The sequence below is a fragment of the Mauremys reevesii genome, linkage group 8 (assembly GCF_016161935.1).
Source record: "Mauremys reevesii isolate NIE-2019 linkage group 8, ASM1616193v1, whole genome shotgun sequence".
Lineage (NCBI taxonomy): Eukaryota > Metazoa > Chordata > Testudines > Geoemydidae > Mauremys > Mauremys reevesii.
In genome coordinates, this window is record NC_052630.1 from 14,100,350 (window position 1) to 14,118,309 (window position 17,960).

At 41.1% G+C, this 17,960-nt stretch overlaps 1 protein-coding gene across 5 annotated transcripts in view; it reads right to left on the reverse strand.

The window, feature by feature from the left end:
* Positions 1-17,960, reverse strand: part of ACSL6 (acyl-CoA synthetase long chain family member 6) — a 79,135-nt gene that overhangs the window by 23,778 nt on the left and 37,397 nt on the right. For all 5 annotated transcript variants that reach the window (XM_039485769.1, XM_039485766.1, XM_039485765.1 and 2 more), the window contains 7 exons: positions 17,721-17,835; positions 14,481-14,545; positions 13,598-13,699; positions 13,362-13,461; positions 11,533-11,711; positions 11,115-11,147; positions 6,196-6,247 (listed from right to left, as the gene is read on the reverse strand). In XM_039485769.1, the coding sequence (XP_039341703.1) occupies positions 6,196-6,247; positions 11,115-11,147; positions 11,533-11,711; positions 13,362-13,461; positions 13,598-13,699; positions 14,481-14,545; positions 17,721-17,835 (646 nt within the window). The remainder of the gene's footprint in view (positions 1-6,195; positions 6,248-11,114; positions 11,148-11,532; positions 11,712-13,361; positions 13,462-13,597; positions 13,700-14,480; positions 14,546-17,720; positions 17,836-17,960) is intronic.

Below are 17,960 nucleotides of genomic sequence, written 5' to 3' on the forward strand. Positions count from 1 at the left end.
CATCACTGTCTTTTTATTCTGAGTTTTGGCTTCTTCATGGCCACTTGAATAATGTTTTTGATGTTCACACCTCTCAATACACCGAAGTGTGGAGATTACTGGGTGACACACATGGCCACAGGGCTATTGATAAAACTGCAGCTGGGCAAACAGAACACAGTCAGCACAGCACATTAAATACTTCTGAGCATGTAAATAATAGAAAACACCTAGCATCAATCCATTCTCAGGACCATGGTCAGTGCTAGTAACTAGGACTTGACATATCTTCCTTTGCCTCAGCACCAGCCGTCTTCATCACTCTTAAAAGGGACTAGCCACAAAGTTGCTACTCAGTGTGAGTACAATTGGCAGAAGTGGGCCCTATTCTCCCCAGCCCCCATAAATGGCAAGTAGATTAGTTTTAAAATCAGACTGAGCCACTGTACTGTAGTTCCTGGGACTAGCTGGGTGGACCTGGCTCTCAAAGAAGGCTTCCTTCTTTAATGTAAAGTAGATGGAGCTGTTTGTCATACCACAGGTGCATAATGAATCAAACGATGCCCTGTGGAATCCCACCGAAGTAAATGGGCCTGCCCAAACTGTACATCCAGGCAGAATTTGCCCCCTGGATAGTCATGCCCCTGGACTTTGGAAGGGGTCACAGTCACTTGTGGGGTTAATGTATAACGCTAACTTTTAGGGACTGCGGTTCAATTCCACTTCAGTTCACAAACTTTGCAGGTACCATGCCAGTCCCTCTGTGAATACTGCTTCAGATCACAAAGACCCTGCGCAGGTCAGCACTATCAGCAGTTACTGCCCAGGAACAGGATGGGTGTTGAGCTCAGTTCGCAGAGCCACATGGGCAAGACTGCGTGTTTTCTTAGTTCTCCATTCATTGCATGAACACCAAATTCATCCAACCATTCAGACTAATTAAGTGAACCCTGAACACAAACATTTGCCACTGCACATATTTATTGGAATGAACGGGATATTTATAATATATAGAGTATTTTAGAACATGTCTTTAGAACATAAGAATGGCTACTCTGAGTCAGACCAAAGGTCCATCCATCCCAGTATCCTGTCTACCGAAAGTGGCCAATGCCAGGTGCCCCAGAGGGAGTGAACCTAACAGGTAACGATCAAATGATCTCTCTCCTGCCATCCATCTCCACCCTCTGACAAACAGAGACTAGGGACACTATTCCTTACCCATCCTGGCTAGTAGCCATTAATGAACTTAACCTCCATGAATTTATTTAGTTCTCTTTTAAATCCTGTTATAGTCCTAGCCTTCACAACCGCCTCAGGCAAGGAGTTCCACAGGTTGACTGTGTCCTGTGTGAAGAACTTCCTTTTATTTGCTTTAAACCTGCTGCCTATTAATTTCATTTGATGGCCCCTAATTCTTATATTATAGGAACAAGTAAATAACTTTTCCTTATTCACTTTTACCACACCACTCATGATTTTAAATACCTCTATCACAGTGGTTCCCAAACTTGTTCCGTCACTTGTGCAGGGAAAGCCACTGGCTGGCTGGGCTGGTTTGTTTACCTGCCGTGTCCGCAGGTTCAGCTGATCGCAGCTCCCAGTGGCCAAGGTTTGCTGCTTGGGAACCACTGCTCTATCATATCCCCCCTTAGTCTCCTCTTTTCCAAGCTGAAAAGTCCTAGCCTCTTTAATCTCTCCTCATATGGGACCCGTTCCAAACCCCTAATCATTTTAGTTGCCCTTCTCGGAACCTTTTCTAACGCCAGTACAGTACAGACCCATTTACGCGCGAATCCGCTTAACGCGCGGTAGCACCATGCCTCTCAGTGCTACCTATTTAACACGCGAAACTTGTTAACATGCGGTACAGTAACTTGCTATGTAGTGCTACAGATTTGCTCATTAACTCACTGACATAGAAATCGACAGGCAGTGTGGAGCAGAAACGCAAAGCGCCGTTAACAGATAGGCCTGCAGTATTTGGGACGCTGTGAATACTTATGTAATCCTAGATAATTATACGTGTATATATAGATATCTTAAGATATTTCAGCATGGCCCTCTTAACCCACGGTCTGTTAACACGCGGTCGTGACAGCTGGACATCCATGCGTAAACGGGTCTGTACTGTATATCTTTTTTGAGATGAGGAGACCACATCTGTACGCAGTATTCAAGATGTGGATGTACCATGGATTTATATAAGGGCAATAAGATATTCTCCGTCTTATTCTCTATCCCTTTTTTAATGATTTCTAACATCCTGTTTGCTTTTTTGACTGCCACTGCACACTAGATAGACGTCTTCAGAGAACTATCCACGATGACCCCAATGTCTCTTTCCTGATTAGCTGTAGCTAAATTAGCCCCTCTCATATTGTATGTACAGTTGGGGTTATTTTTTCAAAGGTGCATTACTTTACATTTATCCACATTAAATTTCATTTGCCATTTTGTTGCCCAATCACTTAGTTTTGTGAGATCTTTTTGAAGGTCTTCACAGTCTGCTTTGGTCTTAACTATCTTGAACAGTTTAGTGTCATCTGCAAACTTTGCCACCTTACTGTTTACCCCTTTCTCCAGATCATTTATGAATAAGTTGAATAGGATTGGACTTGGACTGACCCTTGGGGAACACCACTAGTTACCCCTCTCCAGTCTGAAAATTTCCAATTTATTCCTACCTTTTGTTCCCTATCTTTTAACCAGTTCTCAATCCATGAAAGGATCTTCCCCTTATCCCAGGACAACTTAATTTATGTAAGAGCCTTTGGTGAGGGACCTTGTCAAAGGCTCTCTGGAAATCTAAGTACACTATGTCCACTGGATCCCCCTGCTCCACATGTTTGTTGACCCCTTCAAAGAAGTCTAATAGATTAGTAAGACATGATTTCCCTTTACAGAAACCATGTTGACTTTTGCCCAACAATTTATATTCTTCTAGGTGTCTGACAATTTTATTCTTTACTATTGTTTCAACTAATTTGCCCGGTACTGACGTTAGACTTACCGGTCTGTAATTGCCAGGATCACCTCTAGAGCACTTTTTAAATATTGGCGTTACATTAGCTATCTTCCAGTCATTGGGTACAGAAGCTGTTTTAAAGGACAGGTTACAGTTAATAATTCCACATTTTCATATCTGAGTTCTTTCAGAACTCTTGGGTGAATGCCATCTGGATGGTGACTTGTTACTGTTAAGTTTATCAATTAATTCCAAAACCTCCTCTAGTGGCACTTCAATCTGTGACAATTCCTCAGATTTGTCACCTACAAAGGATGGCTCAGGTTTGGGAATCTCCCTAACATCCTTAGTTGTGAAGACTGAAGCAAAGAATTCATTTAGTTTCTCTGCAATGACTTTATCGTCTTTAAGTGCTCCTTTTGTATCATCCAGGGGCCCCACTGGTTGTTTATCAGGCTTCCTGCTTCTGATGTACTTAAAAAACATATTGTTATTACCTTTTGAGTTTTTTGGCTAGGTGTTCCTCAAACTCCTTTTTGGCTTTTCTTATCACATTTTTACACTTAATTTGGCAGTGTTTATGCTCCTTTCTGTTTACCTCACTAGGATTTGACTTCCACTTTTTAAAAGATGCTTTTTTATCTCTCACTGCTTCTTTTACATGGATGTTAAGCCACGGTGGCTCTTTTTTAGTTCACTTACTGTGTTTTTTAATTTGGGTATACATTTAAGCTGGGCCTCTACTATGGTGTCTTTTAAAAGTGTCCATGCAGCTTGCAGGGATTTTCACTTTAAACAGTGTTCCAAGCACTTTAATCCCATCTTTAAAACCTTGGCAAAATCATTATATTACACAGAAAGAGTTCTAAAATGTTGCACTATTGTGGTGTAACGTACATGCATGCCATTCTGTTTCATAACCCTTAGTCAGGGAGAGAGCAACTGTTCTGCCACCGGCAACAGTTTCAGTGCTACATGTGGTACAGGCCGACTGTCAGATGGTTGCTTGCTAAGGCAGGTTTTCTTATAAAGTACAAATGTATTCTTAGGTGAGGGAAAAAACAGCCTCACAGGCATGGGAATCCAGACAAAAAGAGAATTCTGTGAGCCAAGCTAAAAAGTAGATGTGCATAGGAGACCAAGAAATTTCTTATCTTTTATTGTGTGTCTTGCCAAAAAAAATTCTCAAATCAGCCTATACAATTCAGAGGGTAGCTGTACTTCTACAGAGTTGACTTCAGGAGAAACTTATGAATGCACCATTCACTTCATCAGATGCATAGAATGGAACATATAGTAAGAATATACATACACACACATACACGGAACATGAAAAGGTGGAAGTTGCCATACCAACTCTAAGAGGCTAATTAATTAAGAGGAGCTATTATCAGCAGCTCATCTTTATTATTATTAGGCTCATCTTAATTAATTAGCCTCTTAGAGTTGGTATGGCAACTTCCACCTTTTCATGTTCTGTGTGTGTGTGTGTGTGTGTGTGTGTGTGTGTGTGTGTATATTCTTACTATATATATATATATATATATATACACATATACATACACACACACACATCTTACTATATGTTCCATTCTATGCATCTGATGAAGTGGGCTATAGCCCACGAAATCTTATGCTCAAATAAATTTGTTAGTCTCTAAGGTGCCACAAGTACTCCTGTTCTTTTTGCGGATACAGACTAACACGGCTGCTACTCTGAAACCTGGTGAATTCTGCTGAACCATGGAAAGCTTTCATCAACATCCAATTGTCTCTGCTGGAGATTAATCTTCCAAGGAAACCTGTCACTGGTCTGTACTTGAAAAACTGAAGGGTGTTTTTTCAGAGCAATCAGTACACAGATGCATAACAATGTTTCATGTACATTTCCACTCTTAGCAACCACCATTGCCTCATGCTCATTTAGGAGTTGTGTTGACAATCAGTTAAAAAAAAATGAAGGTGAGTCCAAACATCTCAGAGTCAACCTCTCTCTTCCCTCTGTGTAGGCATTTTGTATGTCTGATCCTATGAATCACATACAAAAATTAAAATCCATTCCTGAGTTTACTAATAAACAGCCAAAAATAGATATAAATTTGCAAGTTATTAACCCAAATTTTCATTATAGAATTCAAGTCATAATAGATACTTTCAAAGCTTTAACCTACTGACATTGGCTCCATTTCAAAATAATTCTAAATCTGGTAATTCAAAATAAATGAATATGGGGCCCAATCCAGGCCAGGCACTTTCCACCCCATTGGGTGGTGCACCTTAAAGCTGCAAAAGCCCAGGAGTGTCATGACAACATCCACAAAAGCCCTCATGCAGATTAACCAGGCAAAGAAACCAGACTTATTCCAGCAGAGGAGGATACATAGGTGATAAGATGGTAGGTATTAAAACACAAGGACCATGCCCCTGGAAGAGCTCTGACTGTTGATGACCTGCAGAGTTTGAAATCTTAGGTTTCGGGGGAACCAGAAGGTGGGCCGTGAACTTCACCTCCTAGCTGTGGTTTTTCAGGCATAGTCCCAAGCATAGCCCAACGCCTGACTCTAGGCCAAGCGCTATGTGAGTTTTCCACAAGTTTTCTTTTCCTTATCTGTCCTGAATAAAGAGCTATTTAGAAAAACAGAACACGCTGAAAGTAGTAAAGAAGAACAAAACTTTAAAGGAAACACTGTCCCTAGATTTTCTATACATTTTAAAATCTCAAACAAACCAAAAGTGCAGCCAATTTTTGGACTAATTCTTCCCCATAAGAGACCTTTGAGAACCTCTCTGAGCATGGAGAGGCCACTTTTAGGTCTGTGATTGAGTGACCAGGGAGATTAACAGACCTAAAAGTGGCAATTCTTCAACAAAAAAACCTTCAAAAACAGACTCCAGCGTGAAAACATATACACAGAAGAATGAGGAAAAGAGATACACACAGAACATTTTCATACACTTGCAAAATCATATTGCCAAAATATATTATTTAAAGAGTTGCAGAAAAAGTATTATTTGTATTTTTATACCAGTGTAATCTAAGTTTTTAATTCGATTATAACTTTATATATGTGTGTATGTATCTCTCTCTCACACACACACACACACACGTGTATTTAATAGACATAAAACAAACATAATTGTTCTATATATGCCAGTGCTAGATTGTGTATAAACACAGTGAGCCGTTATTCAGAGTGATTTTGGTAGTCTAATGTAATGCATTAAGTTTAAAATGCCTGTTCTGTTACCTGTAGTGCCACTAGTAAAACAGACAATCGACAGATCTTCTGGTTGAGGAGGCTAGAAATACACAAAGAAAACAGGAAAGTTAGAGTCACAGGTTAGCATCATTAGCCTTTGTGCTCACTTCTTTATTGAACCAATCATGTCTCAACTCTGTCATTTCAATTTTTTCCTGGAGCATCATGTAATTCTTCCTCTAGTATGTTTGTCCATTTGGTCTAGTTTCCTTCTTTCCCCTTAGGTTTAGGTGCATTAAAGGAGTGTGCTTTAGAGTGACTGGTCCATCACTCAAGATCCTTGCCTATTTATAATATACTATATTCCCTAATGAAAGAAAACCTCAGCCTCAAGCTTCTGCATGACAGGCTGTTTGAACTACTTGTTAAAAATAATACTTAAGCATTTGGCCCCTTTGGGAGTTAGGAAATAATTTGCTAACAGATCCTGATTTTCTTCATCTGTATTTGTTATTCATGAGTGTCTCACATTTGGGATTAATAATAGATAGATGATGAGTTGTTTGAAAACAGCTATTTTCTATTTGTTATTCATGTCGTGTTGGGTCCCCTAAATCACATGGCATTTTTTCCTGGTCCCTAACTGGATGATAAACTTTTTATTAAGAAGAACAAATATTGTTCTAATTTCTGGCTGAATGCTCATTCATTCTAAAAATTAGGGACATTTTTGGAATGCACAGGCATTTTCACGAATACTCACAAGCACCAAATAGATGCAAGTAACAAATAATAAGACTGTGGGAAATGAAACTCAGCATTTTTACTTGTAAAATATTTGGAAGTCAGGTTTCTGTCTACTATGCATCCAGCCTTAATCTGACAATGTAGGTAATATGTTTAAATGTTTGAGTGCCTTAGTTTTTGGAAGCCCAATTTGAGACATCTTGGGCCTACCTTTCACTGCTGAGTGCTGCTATCTGCAACTGAAGTCAGTAAGATCCGTGAGTGCTCAGCAGTTATGAATATCAAGCCCTGTGTATGTCAAGTTGGGCCACCAAAAAGTAACACCCCCAGAATTACAAGCCTCTTTTGAATAATTGGCAGTGAGTGCACCCAGCAGTACCACAGTCATTCTTAGTAAAACCATACCTAATTCAACAGCTTTCAAAAGGCTCCCAACTGGTGCTGCTGTGGTGCATTTTTTCAGTTACAGAAATCCCAACAAGTCTCCAAAGGTGGCGGTAGTAGAGGAATCCACTCATATGCATTGGGTAAGCTTTGCTAATTACCATTTAAATAAATTTGACTTAATGTTAGAATTGAATCAGGCTACACACAGCTGGCTCTGCAGGGATGAAGCACGTCATCTTCCACTTGATCAGAAGATAACTCATGACTGTGCCGTGGCCACCCATTGTGATTTATCTTTTCTGGTTATTGTTTTGTTTCCTAAGGAACATTTACTGTGAGTTGACGTGCTATGGAGTTTAAAATTAGACACAGTGTCACCAAGACCATGAAGATGACTTGTGTCAGCACAGAATCTTATTCTGTAATTATGTAACTGCTGTTTTAGGGTCCAGTCCTACAATGTATCAAGTTCAATAGGGTAGACCTCTAAAAGAAATGTACACATGTAAGTGTTTGCAAGGCCTGTCTCCTTTTTACTCTGAGAACATGTCCCCCTCCCCCCAACATGAATGAAACAGCTGTAATACAAACAAAGCCCTTTGGTTCCTAGCCTGGCTAGTGACAGTATGCTGAGCACTTTAAATGGTAGTATCAGGGAAACAGGGGGTTTCAGTGCAGTCAGGACATGTTTTCCTTGTGGGAGATTGTCTTGGAAACAAGGACAGGAGGTGACTAAAGGGATTTCTGCTACTAGAGATTACATCAGAGTAATAGCTCTTAGTCTGATTTGCAGGACTGAGTGCTCAGGAACCATACAGGAACAAAATAAGGTAGGAAGAGAAAAAGGAAGATAAAAGGATTAGGTGATACAACTAATCAAGGGCTGTGGGTTTTGACCACTAGGCTCTGCTGTAAAGGGCCACTCTCATAAAAGAATGAAAGTTATCCCTTATCCTCAAATACATCACAAGTCTCCTCTGAAACAGAGAGAGGAGGCAATTCACAGATAACAGTAACTTGTCTTTTATAATTACAAGATTTAGAGATGTCCATATGCAAACCCCAAAGGCTGAGTTAATAATTTCAGGGTACAGTCCTGTTGTACACACAGGCAAAACCACTGGGAGTTTTGCCTGAGTAAGGATTGATGGTATGGACCCTTAATGTCCATCACAATTTTTTTTAACACCACAAAACTAATACCAGCCCCAGCTGTAATTCTGTTCTTTGCTTTAGAATGGAGTAAACGAACATGACAGATTGACCAATCCAAGTCCAGCTCTAAAAAGGTGGAATAACGAAAGGGGCAATGCTAATGGGGAACAGCTGGATTGCATTGTGCACATCTCATAAATAGTTTCTTCTCTAGTGAAAGGTGCTTAGGGTCCAATCCAAACTCAGTGAAGTCAACAGTAGAGCCTCTTGAAATTTTTTCCCCTCACAAAAGTTTTTTTCAGAGAAAATGCTTTTCAAATGAACCTAGAGTATACATTTCCAGCCACAAATTTAGCGTGAGGCAGCCACCCAGCTCCAATACTAATCTTATTCCAAACTAGCCAACTGGGATGCACCCTACCTAACCAAAGCTAGCAAACAAGCCTCAAAGCCAAAGGTAGATTTTGCTGGCCAGCGCATCTCAACCCTATCATAGCCAGAACCGGCCAGCTACCCCAAACACCAAATGTCGCAACCTCAGCGCCTATAACCACCAAAAGCCAGGATGGCCAAAAGGCACAAACTCTAAAAACAGAATGTCAACCAGCCTCAAGCCTAACTCTGGTCAGAAGCCATTACCACACACCATCACTAGCCCTGCCTAGGAAAAGCAAGAAGGCCCAACCATAATATCCAACCAGACTTCTTGCCCCAAACAAGCTTTGATCAAGGTAGCTCACTAAAGACAGCAACATAGCCGTGGTAGCAAGGGCAGGAGCCCTGGATAGCGGGCTGAGTACATAACAAGAGACTGTACTTAGATTGTTAGACTTTAGCCCAGGGCTCCCTGGCGGGCCCAGCCCTCGCCTGGGCCTCCCTGCAGGCCTTTACTATTATAGCCTGCTCTCCCATTCCCATCACACCCAGTCCTACTCAGAGCCCTTTTGCTGCCCTACTCCTAATTGTCATCTGGGTCCATGTGCTGGTTCTGAACCCTCATCTGTGCCCGTATACCCAGCCCAGGCCAGCGTTTGAACCCCATTTGTTGAAAGTCAGACTCCAAAAATCCCGAGATTAGGTTAAAAATCCTGGGATTATAATTTTTAAAAAAGAGTGTGGTTTTTATTTGCTGCTGGGGTTTAAACCTTTAGGATACACTCAGGACATGTTTTGCATTCAGAAAGACTAAAATTTGCTTTTTAAAAAAAAGGAAAAATGGAGATGATGAAATAACATGACTCCAGGAGCTGAGGCTTTATTAAAATCACCAGAAATGAGATTTGCAATAAAAGCCATCTCTCCCCTAACATTAACCCACATTTAATTCCAATGCTGGCTCACCCCTTTATGTTTACCATAACCCATGACTCCCTACTAGCCCCAACCTTATGTCTGGGGCTATTTGGTGGGCAAAAGTGAGACAGAAGATTGAGGTGAGTTGGTGACCTGAGGTCCACGGCGCAGGATCACACTGCAGGTGAAGGTTTATGAGTTCATACCAGTTGACAGGCATCAGTTAGGTTAGGATAGAGGGCAGGTTGGAGAGCCTTGTCTAGTGTTATTGTTGGGATAGTACAGGGGTCGGCAACCTTCGGCATGCAGCCCATCAGGGTAAGCCATTGGCGGGTTGCCAGATATTTTGTTTACATTGACCGTCCACAGGCACGGCCCCCTGCAACTCCCAGCCAATGGGAGCTGCAGGAAGCTGCGGGCCAAAGGGACAGGCTGGCTGCTGCTTCCTGCAGTTCCCACTGTCTGGAAATGGTAAACCGCAACCACTGGGAGTTGCAGGGGGCCGTGCCGGCGGACGGTCAACACAAACAAAATGTCTCGTGGCCTGCCAGCGGATTACCCTGATGGGCCGTGTGCCAAAGGTTCCCAACCCTGGGATAGTAGGTGGGTCCATATTATGATTAGGGTTTGAGTTAGGATTCCGGCTGGTTAGCAGGCTGGGGCAAGAGGTAAGGATGGGATCAGTTAGCAGATGTGAACAAGGATTAGGATTGGGGACGGATGGAGCTCTCAAACTAGGGTTAGGGATTGGGTTTGTATGTGGACCCAGATGAACCTACAGGAATCTAGTCTGAGATGTTTCCTGGTTTTTCTGACTGGTAATCGACATGTCTTAACCGGAGCCATTAATTATTATTACATTGTTTTTATGCTGCCTTTTCATTGAATTGTAGCTCATTTGCCTTTCATAAAAGACACTATTAAGTTGATGTAGTTTGAAATCTATTCTAAAGTCAGGAATTTTGTTTAGCAGTTTTTTGAAGATGGTTCGTTTAATTTGTCCTACTTATTCTCAAACTTAGCATTCACAAAGCTCTTTAAAGAACACTGTAGAATCTCATCCTCTATCAGTCTTTCCTTGGGTTTATGTCCTGAAGTTCCATTTAAGGATTCAGGGGATATAATTTATGAAGCAAATAACATACATCTCAGCAAATGAGATCCACACTCAGACCATTAGTGGAAGATAATGGAGCATAGTTAGGATTCTTCATTGTCAGTCACCTCCTACTGAGAAATATACCAGACACCACATTTAATGAACACACAAACACAGTGCAGGCTTTGTGCACACTCTGGCAAATTATTTTCTCTTATATTTGTGAAATTTGTTTAAAGTAACTACATGCGATTAAAGGTTGGAGGAAAAAAATGACTGGACTCACCACAGGGACATGCCAACTCTCACGGCCACAAGCCTGAAAGAATATTAACAAAAATCATTTCCATTCTAACATATGCAGATTAACATGCTTGTTAATAAACTGCAAATGACAGAGGAAGCTGGAGATAGAAAGGAAGAGAAAGAAGAGCAGGAAAATCCTGCCCTGACATTGCTACAGGATCCAGTTTAAAACAAAGTTTAGTTGCAGTAAAACCTCTGAGAAAAATACATAAAACAGAAGAATCCAGCATAAAAGAGAAAAAGTAGCTGATCAATGTGCCTACTAATAATAATGTAACTTTATCCATGAGAAGCAGCTTCTTGCTTTAACTGAACAGCCATCTCCTGGATTTCATCAAATGATATCTGAGCTGATTATTTCTGAGTCTAACATTAAACAAGGGGGATAGGAACATCACCTCTACTTCCTGCATGGACTGGACGTGAACACCACATCTTTTCCCTCTTTCCTGTAGGTCCTTCTCAAAAGGGTCCATCAGAATAACAGACTTTAAGCCTGGCGTCTCTCTTTTCTCCACATGATCCAGGAGGATTCTGGCTTTTTCTGGTTTGTCACAGATTACTGTGGAAATATCAGCTAAAAAACAAAAACAAAATAATTTTTTTTACTTAAATGTAACACTAGCTGAAGCTTCACATTAATCTCTCTGAATCTCTGCTAATCAGTTTTTGACAGTGATTTTATATTTATACCATGAGATCCTGGAATATAATATATATTTTCTCTTAGGAAACAAGTACATTTTGGTATTTAACCTAGTGACCATAAATCAACACTGAACAGAGCACACTACTATATCTGAAATTGAATGAGTGGTAAGGCAAATATTTGTTTGCAGCACAAAGTGCATCAGACCGACAGCTACAATTATTTTAGGATTCAATTAAAAATATTAAAACTGCAGAAAAAAATAAACCTGAATGGTATGAAGTCGTTGTTAGAAACTCAAAGCCAAAATGATAAAAGGACCAGCTAGTAGCACTGAGCTAATGCTCCTCACTGGAATGATCTTGTCAGTGGCTGGTTGCTGTTATGATCCTGAGCTATCCTGCAGCCACAGAAATCACAGCAAAGCTCCCCTTGAGCCAAGTTGAAATGCACACTGAGCGAAATCCTGGTCCCACTGAAGTCAATAAAAAAAAGCTCTTGCTGTCCTCAATTGGAATTGGCCATCTGTGCAACATGTAAGATGCAGTGGAAAGAAAGGGCATACAAAGAGAAAGGCCATTTAAAAAAAGGAATAAATACATCCTCAGCTTGTGTCCGCGGTTAATCATAAATTGACAGTTTGCACCTGCTGAGGATCTGGCCCATTCTTTAAAAATATACATCAACCGAGTCTCCAGAAGTCTCGAGGAACGGGATTTTAGAACAAAGAAACCTCCCTTCTGAGAAAGCAGTGTGTGTTCAGGATTCTCATTTTCATATGGGATACAAAGTTAGATGCCACTAAAAATCTGCCCTGCTTTTGCATTAGTACAGCTCAGACCAGTCCCTGCAAAACAACTGTACAGCCTTGTGTTCGGCTTTTGGGCACAAGACAGAGTCTTTAGATTTTGCTCTTACAGTCCTAAGCCCTGATCTTGCAAAGTTTGAAGAAGGGGCTTAACTTGAAGCTTGTGAGTTGTCCCATTGACTCCGATGCTTAAAGTTAAGCATGTGCTTACGTGCTTTGCAGGACTGGGACCCTAGAACCTTAAAATTCTATTTGTAGGGAGAGAGTCTCATTTTTTTATGGGAAGTCTATTACATAATAGAATTTACCCTGCCAGGCAGAAATCCCAGTAAGACAGGTGCAATGTTAAGGCTCAAGACCCATAATGTTCAAAGTAAAATACATGCATAAAGTGAGGTTACTAAATGATAGATTAATTAATTGTTAGCACTTGTCACTGGAACAAAATAAGCAGTAATGGGCTAATGTTGTTGCAGGGAAAATGTATTACATATTAGGGAAAACTTATAAACACTACACTCAGTTCAGCAGTAAAACAAGCTACAAGACAATGCCTGGCTGGAAATATACAAAGCTTATCCATTAGGGGTAATTTCAGAATAATAAAGCCAATCCTGCCGTGATACATAGAGGTATACTATATAACCCAGCTAAGGTTACTTCCAGCCAAAACATCTGCCTTTAGGAAAGCAGAAGAGAAATCAGTCATTCTGCATAACAAGAGTGATTTTTTGAGAACCTCCATGATATTTATGCATGTCTGTTTTTACCTGTGTTGATAATGTAACGAATGGCTCCATGACCTAATGTGTCATACAGGGGGACCACCACCATAGAATAGGTATAACAAGCCAGCTCAGAAATGATCCACTGGAAGGAGATTTTACAAAGAGAAAAGGGGTAAGGGAAGGGGAGTGATTAAAACACTTAATGAGATTAAAATTTAAAGTGAGATCAAAACTCAAAAATATTGTTAACACTGCATGAGGTTACAGCAACATCTCACCTCTGGACGGTTTTGTGCGAAGACCCCAATAAATTGACTTGTTGATGGTTTACATCCCTGTTGGAGTAACCCAGATCCTAAAGCTTCTGCTCTTTCAGAGACCTAGAAGTGGGAGAAAAATGGATAAGAGAGAGGAATGTAAGCAGCAGACACAAATGAAACCTAGTGGGCTCTAATATTAGTTTGTTGGATAACACATAAAACTGACTCCGGTCGCCTGTAGCCATTAAAGAATTCATGACACTTTTGGCATTCACCCTAGTGCCCTGGCTAAATTCCAACTTGAGCAATTAAATTCTGCTTACTTAAAACTCCCCCATCATGTGAAATTGTTATGGTGCTCTTTATTTCTGGTCTTCGAGCTAATCGGTAGTTAGTTTATTTCAGTGTGCATAATGCTTTGGTGCTATTACATGGCTGCCCCACCCAGAAGTGGCTGCGTTTCAGTGGTGAGTGAGGCACAGTAATGATATTTGAACGAATCTGTACACCTTGCACATGAGAATGCCCAGTGAAGTCAGTGGAACTACTTCCACGAGTGAAGCCATCAGGATTAAAACCCAGGGTTTGTAATTCCCCAAAGCTTTGGCTTGCGAAAGATGCTCTGTAAATCAATACTACTGGTAGTCAACACTAAGATCCCAATCCTGCTGAGACAGCTCAATGGAAGTGAACAGTGCTTATAGCAGCTGCCAGAAGGTGTGCAGCATCTGAGAGGATCCTGGCTCAAATGAAAACTAGCAGGTAATTGAAAGTGGTAAAATAATACATGATCATACCCCTCCACCCAGGATAGCACTAGGCGCTTTCTTTTAAAAACAGCTACGTTTAGACAGTAAGGATAAGAATTCTTTGCTGAAAGAAAGATTCATGATAACCTCACCTCTTTATACGACAACCATTGGTAAGGCTGCTTGGGCTTTCTGAATCCTAGACAGGGACCATTCTCTAAACGAAATAAACAGATTACAAAGTTATGGGGATCTTAGAGCCAAGTGCTAATGAATTATAACACCCTGAGCACCTAAACAGTAGGAGGTTGCTCTAAAAGTACATCTACTGTTATTATCAAGGTCAATCCATGTTTCTCTGAGGCAGAGTTCACACAGAGTGCTACCAGATTAGAAAGGAAGACAGCCCTGTAAAATGGGGCACTGGATTTTGGACCGTTTTGAGCCTTCATTCAAAATTGCAGAGGTGGTGGTGGTGATGTTGAGCAGGTCCAGTGCCCTGTTAAACCAGCTTTTCCTTAAGACAGTGTGAACATCATTATCTGATAATGGCTTTCATCCTAAATGTCACCTCCCACAGGTCTGGCTGGCCTTTCATTGAAGCCCTAGGAAGTCAAAATTATTCCAAATAAAAATGCACTTCTCTGGAGGAGGAGTGGAGAACATAAGCATCTCACTGTAGAAAAGAGGACAGCAATACTTGGAATGTTAAATTGCCTTTTTTCCCGTACCTCACCACACATAACCCATCTGTCCACCGAGGTACTCACATGTGCCTCATCACCAGAGTAGCAAACTGCATCATATAAAGCAGTTATTCTGTTGAGGGTTCTGGTGGCATTAAAACACCAACCATTTCAGAACAAAGCTCATGTGTTTTGATCAAGTCCAAAAAGGATCACGGCAAGGGCCCCAGTAAATCTGTGGCCAGGAGCCTAGATACTCAGACCGTAAGCTTTTTGTTCTGTGTTTGCACAGCACCTAGCACAAGGGATCCCGGTCCATAACTAGGGCTCCTAGGGACTATGGAAATAAAAATAATAATAAAAAAATAATGACCCTTCAGGGTACCAGACAGGAAACGCCCAGAAAGCTTCAAATACATGCTAAATATGAAGGTTTTTACTGCATTTAATGTAGAACCGATACAGTATTCCAGGTGTCATTTAATTTTATACTGGATGTAATTAAATTTATCCTGTCTGTACATTTAATTTTCAATGTACTGCAATATTTTTTGTTTAAAAACTAATAACTGCTTTGTAAAAATTGTCAAGGCTGGGGGGTTGGCATCTGGGAAGGCGTGGGAGGCAATTGAGGACTAAGGGACTCATTACTGGGTGTTCCTACTAAACAATCAGTTACCAATTTTGCCATTTAAACCGTCATCATTAGGTTTCAAAGTTAACATCTCACAGAGATGAGGGCAAGATCACACACCTCTCAAAGCTATTGTTTCAGGCTGTCTGCAGACTCAGGCAGGCATTGATATGCTGGTTTATACTTGGTTCAAGTTTGGAAGGCCCCGCCTCCCCCCCAACCAGGAAAGCTAGAAACCTTTTTTCTTGATATTAGTGCTTAGATTCTGAGGCACAATTCTGCAACATGAGACAGAGTGTGAGGCAAATTCCATCGTGCAGTTCACAGGGCTCTGACTAGAACCTGTACTTGCATGCATTCCTTTCACTTAGTCCATACATTACATCCTCTTCACCTCCCTCTCTCTCACCCCTCTTCTCCTCAGCTTATCATTTCAAACGTTATTTATGTACACCTCTACCCCGATATAACGCGACCCGATATAACATAAATTAGGATATAACGCGGTAAACTCCGGGGGGGGGGGGGCTGCACACTCCAGTGGAGCAAAGCAAGTTCGATATAATGCGGTTTCACCTATAACGTAGTAAGATTTTTTGGCTCCCGAGGACAGCGTTATATCGGGGTAGAGGTATATTTACATTTTTAAGATTTTTCACCTTAAACTTCAGGTGCAGTAAAAAAGAACAAAAAGGTGTCAAGACCAGTTTATTTATATAAAGATGGGGAAACTGAGAAACAGAATTTAAGAATTCCGGCTGCGTGTGGTCGACGTTATAGCTGGCATTAGGACTCTGGAATTCACAGCTTCCAGTTCAAGACCTCTCTGACTCAAAAAACTCATCTTATCAGGACCTGTGTTTGCAAAGTCGTCATTAATAAAAGGTCAAACCCTTTTCAGGGACTTTCCCCCTCCCTGCTCCTTTTGTGCAAGGCTCTGATAGGAAAAGCTGGTACTTAGAAGGGACTTTAAGAGTCATCATCTTGGAGCTACTCAGACTCTCCCCTGCTCCTGGCTCCTCATGCTCTATCCACTGAACCAGTCCTGCCATACCAAAATCACAGTTCAAATAAATGAATGCAGACAAAAAATGTTTAATAATTCTATCCATCTAAACCAGCACTTGGCAGAGTCTGTATCAACTGTAATTTTTAATAGCACTAACATGATGCTTTCTTGAGGACATTTCAAGCTACAAAATTAGTGTCAACCTAGGCCAGAGAGAGATTTATTGCTTGCTCCCTTTAGTTTAATTACTGCAAGAGAAATATATTGTTTCTGCTTTCTGCTCCCTGTATGCTGTAGCCACTGTTTTATCCCTAGACAATGAAAACAGCACTTTTTACAGTGTGTCAGATGTAGGTCAACTGAGAAAGATCAGCTGTGGAAGGGGTGTAGTTCATTTGCTAAGCTATGCAGATGGGACCTTGCAAAACTTCTGCCATTTACCCAAGCAGAGTCTAATGCAAGCCTGCATGTGGAACTCCACAGTCATTGCCAGGGGAGCTGCAGGTGCTCAGCAGCTCTGGAAACCAAACTACTTATTCAGGTGCTTAAATATGAATGTAGGTGCCCAAGATTAAAAATGATGGCCACAGGATAACATCTTCTAAAGTGCCAAAGTGATTTAAGTGGTTATGAAAGCCAATGGGATTTAGGTGCCTAAGCTATTTTGCCACTTTTGGCGATTCACCCACACGCCCCACTTCAGTAAAAATACCATGTCTTCCATGCTTGCTGTAGCCTGTGAAGCTCTTCCATGGCTGTATGCTGGTTTTTGCAGTTAAGAAGCTGACTATGGCCTGAATTTGCTTCACTTGTGCACTCAAAACTCCTACAGGCCCATATTTTTTTGGGCCAGTTGTTCCCCTAGCCAGCAAGGCCCAATCTTGGTCAACAGCAGAGCTCTTATTGACTTCACTGGGAGCAGGGTTAAGTCCCAATCTGTACAGCTGTTTTCTCCAAAGACAACAGACTCAGTTCTACCCTCTGACCAGCGCTGAGATAGCAGCATTGAAGCCCAGTGGGGTTTTAGTCAACATAATGATCTTTACATATCATCACCACTTACCAGATATGTTGAATCCCCTTCTAAATACTTCATACATTGTCCTTGCATCATCATAGTAGTGAGTTAATAATTCTGTGCTGTCACCTATCACGGACCGCCGAGCTCCTTCCCAGCCCTATGGAAACCAAAACAACATAGAATGATCGGATCAGAACCTTTTGAAAGAGAGAGACTATAAAACCAAACAAACCCAGCACAACCATCTTTGGAACTGTCCCATAGTGCAGTACTTAGGCTGTG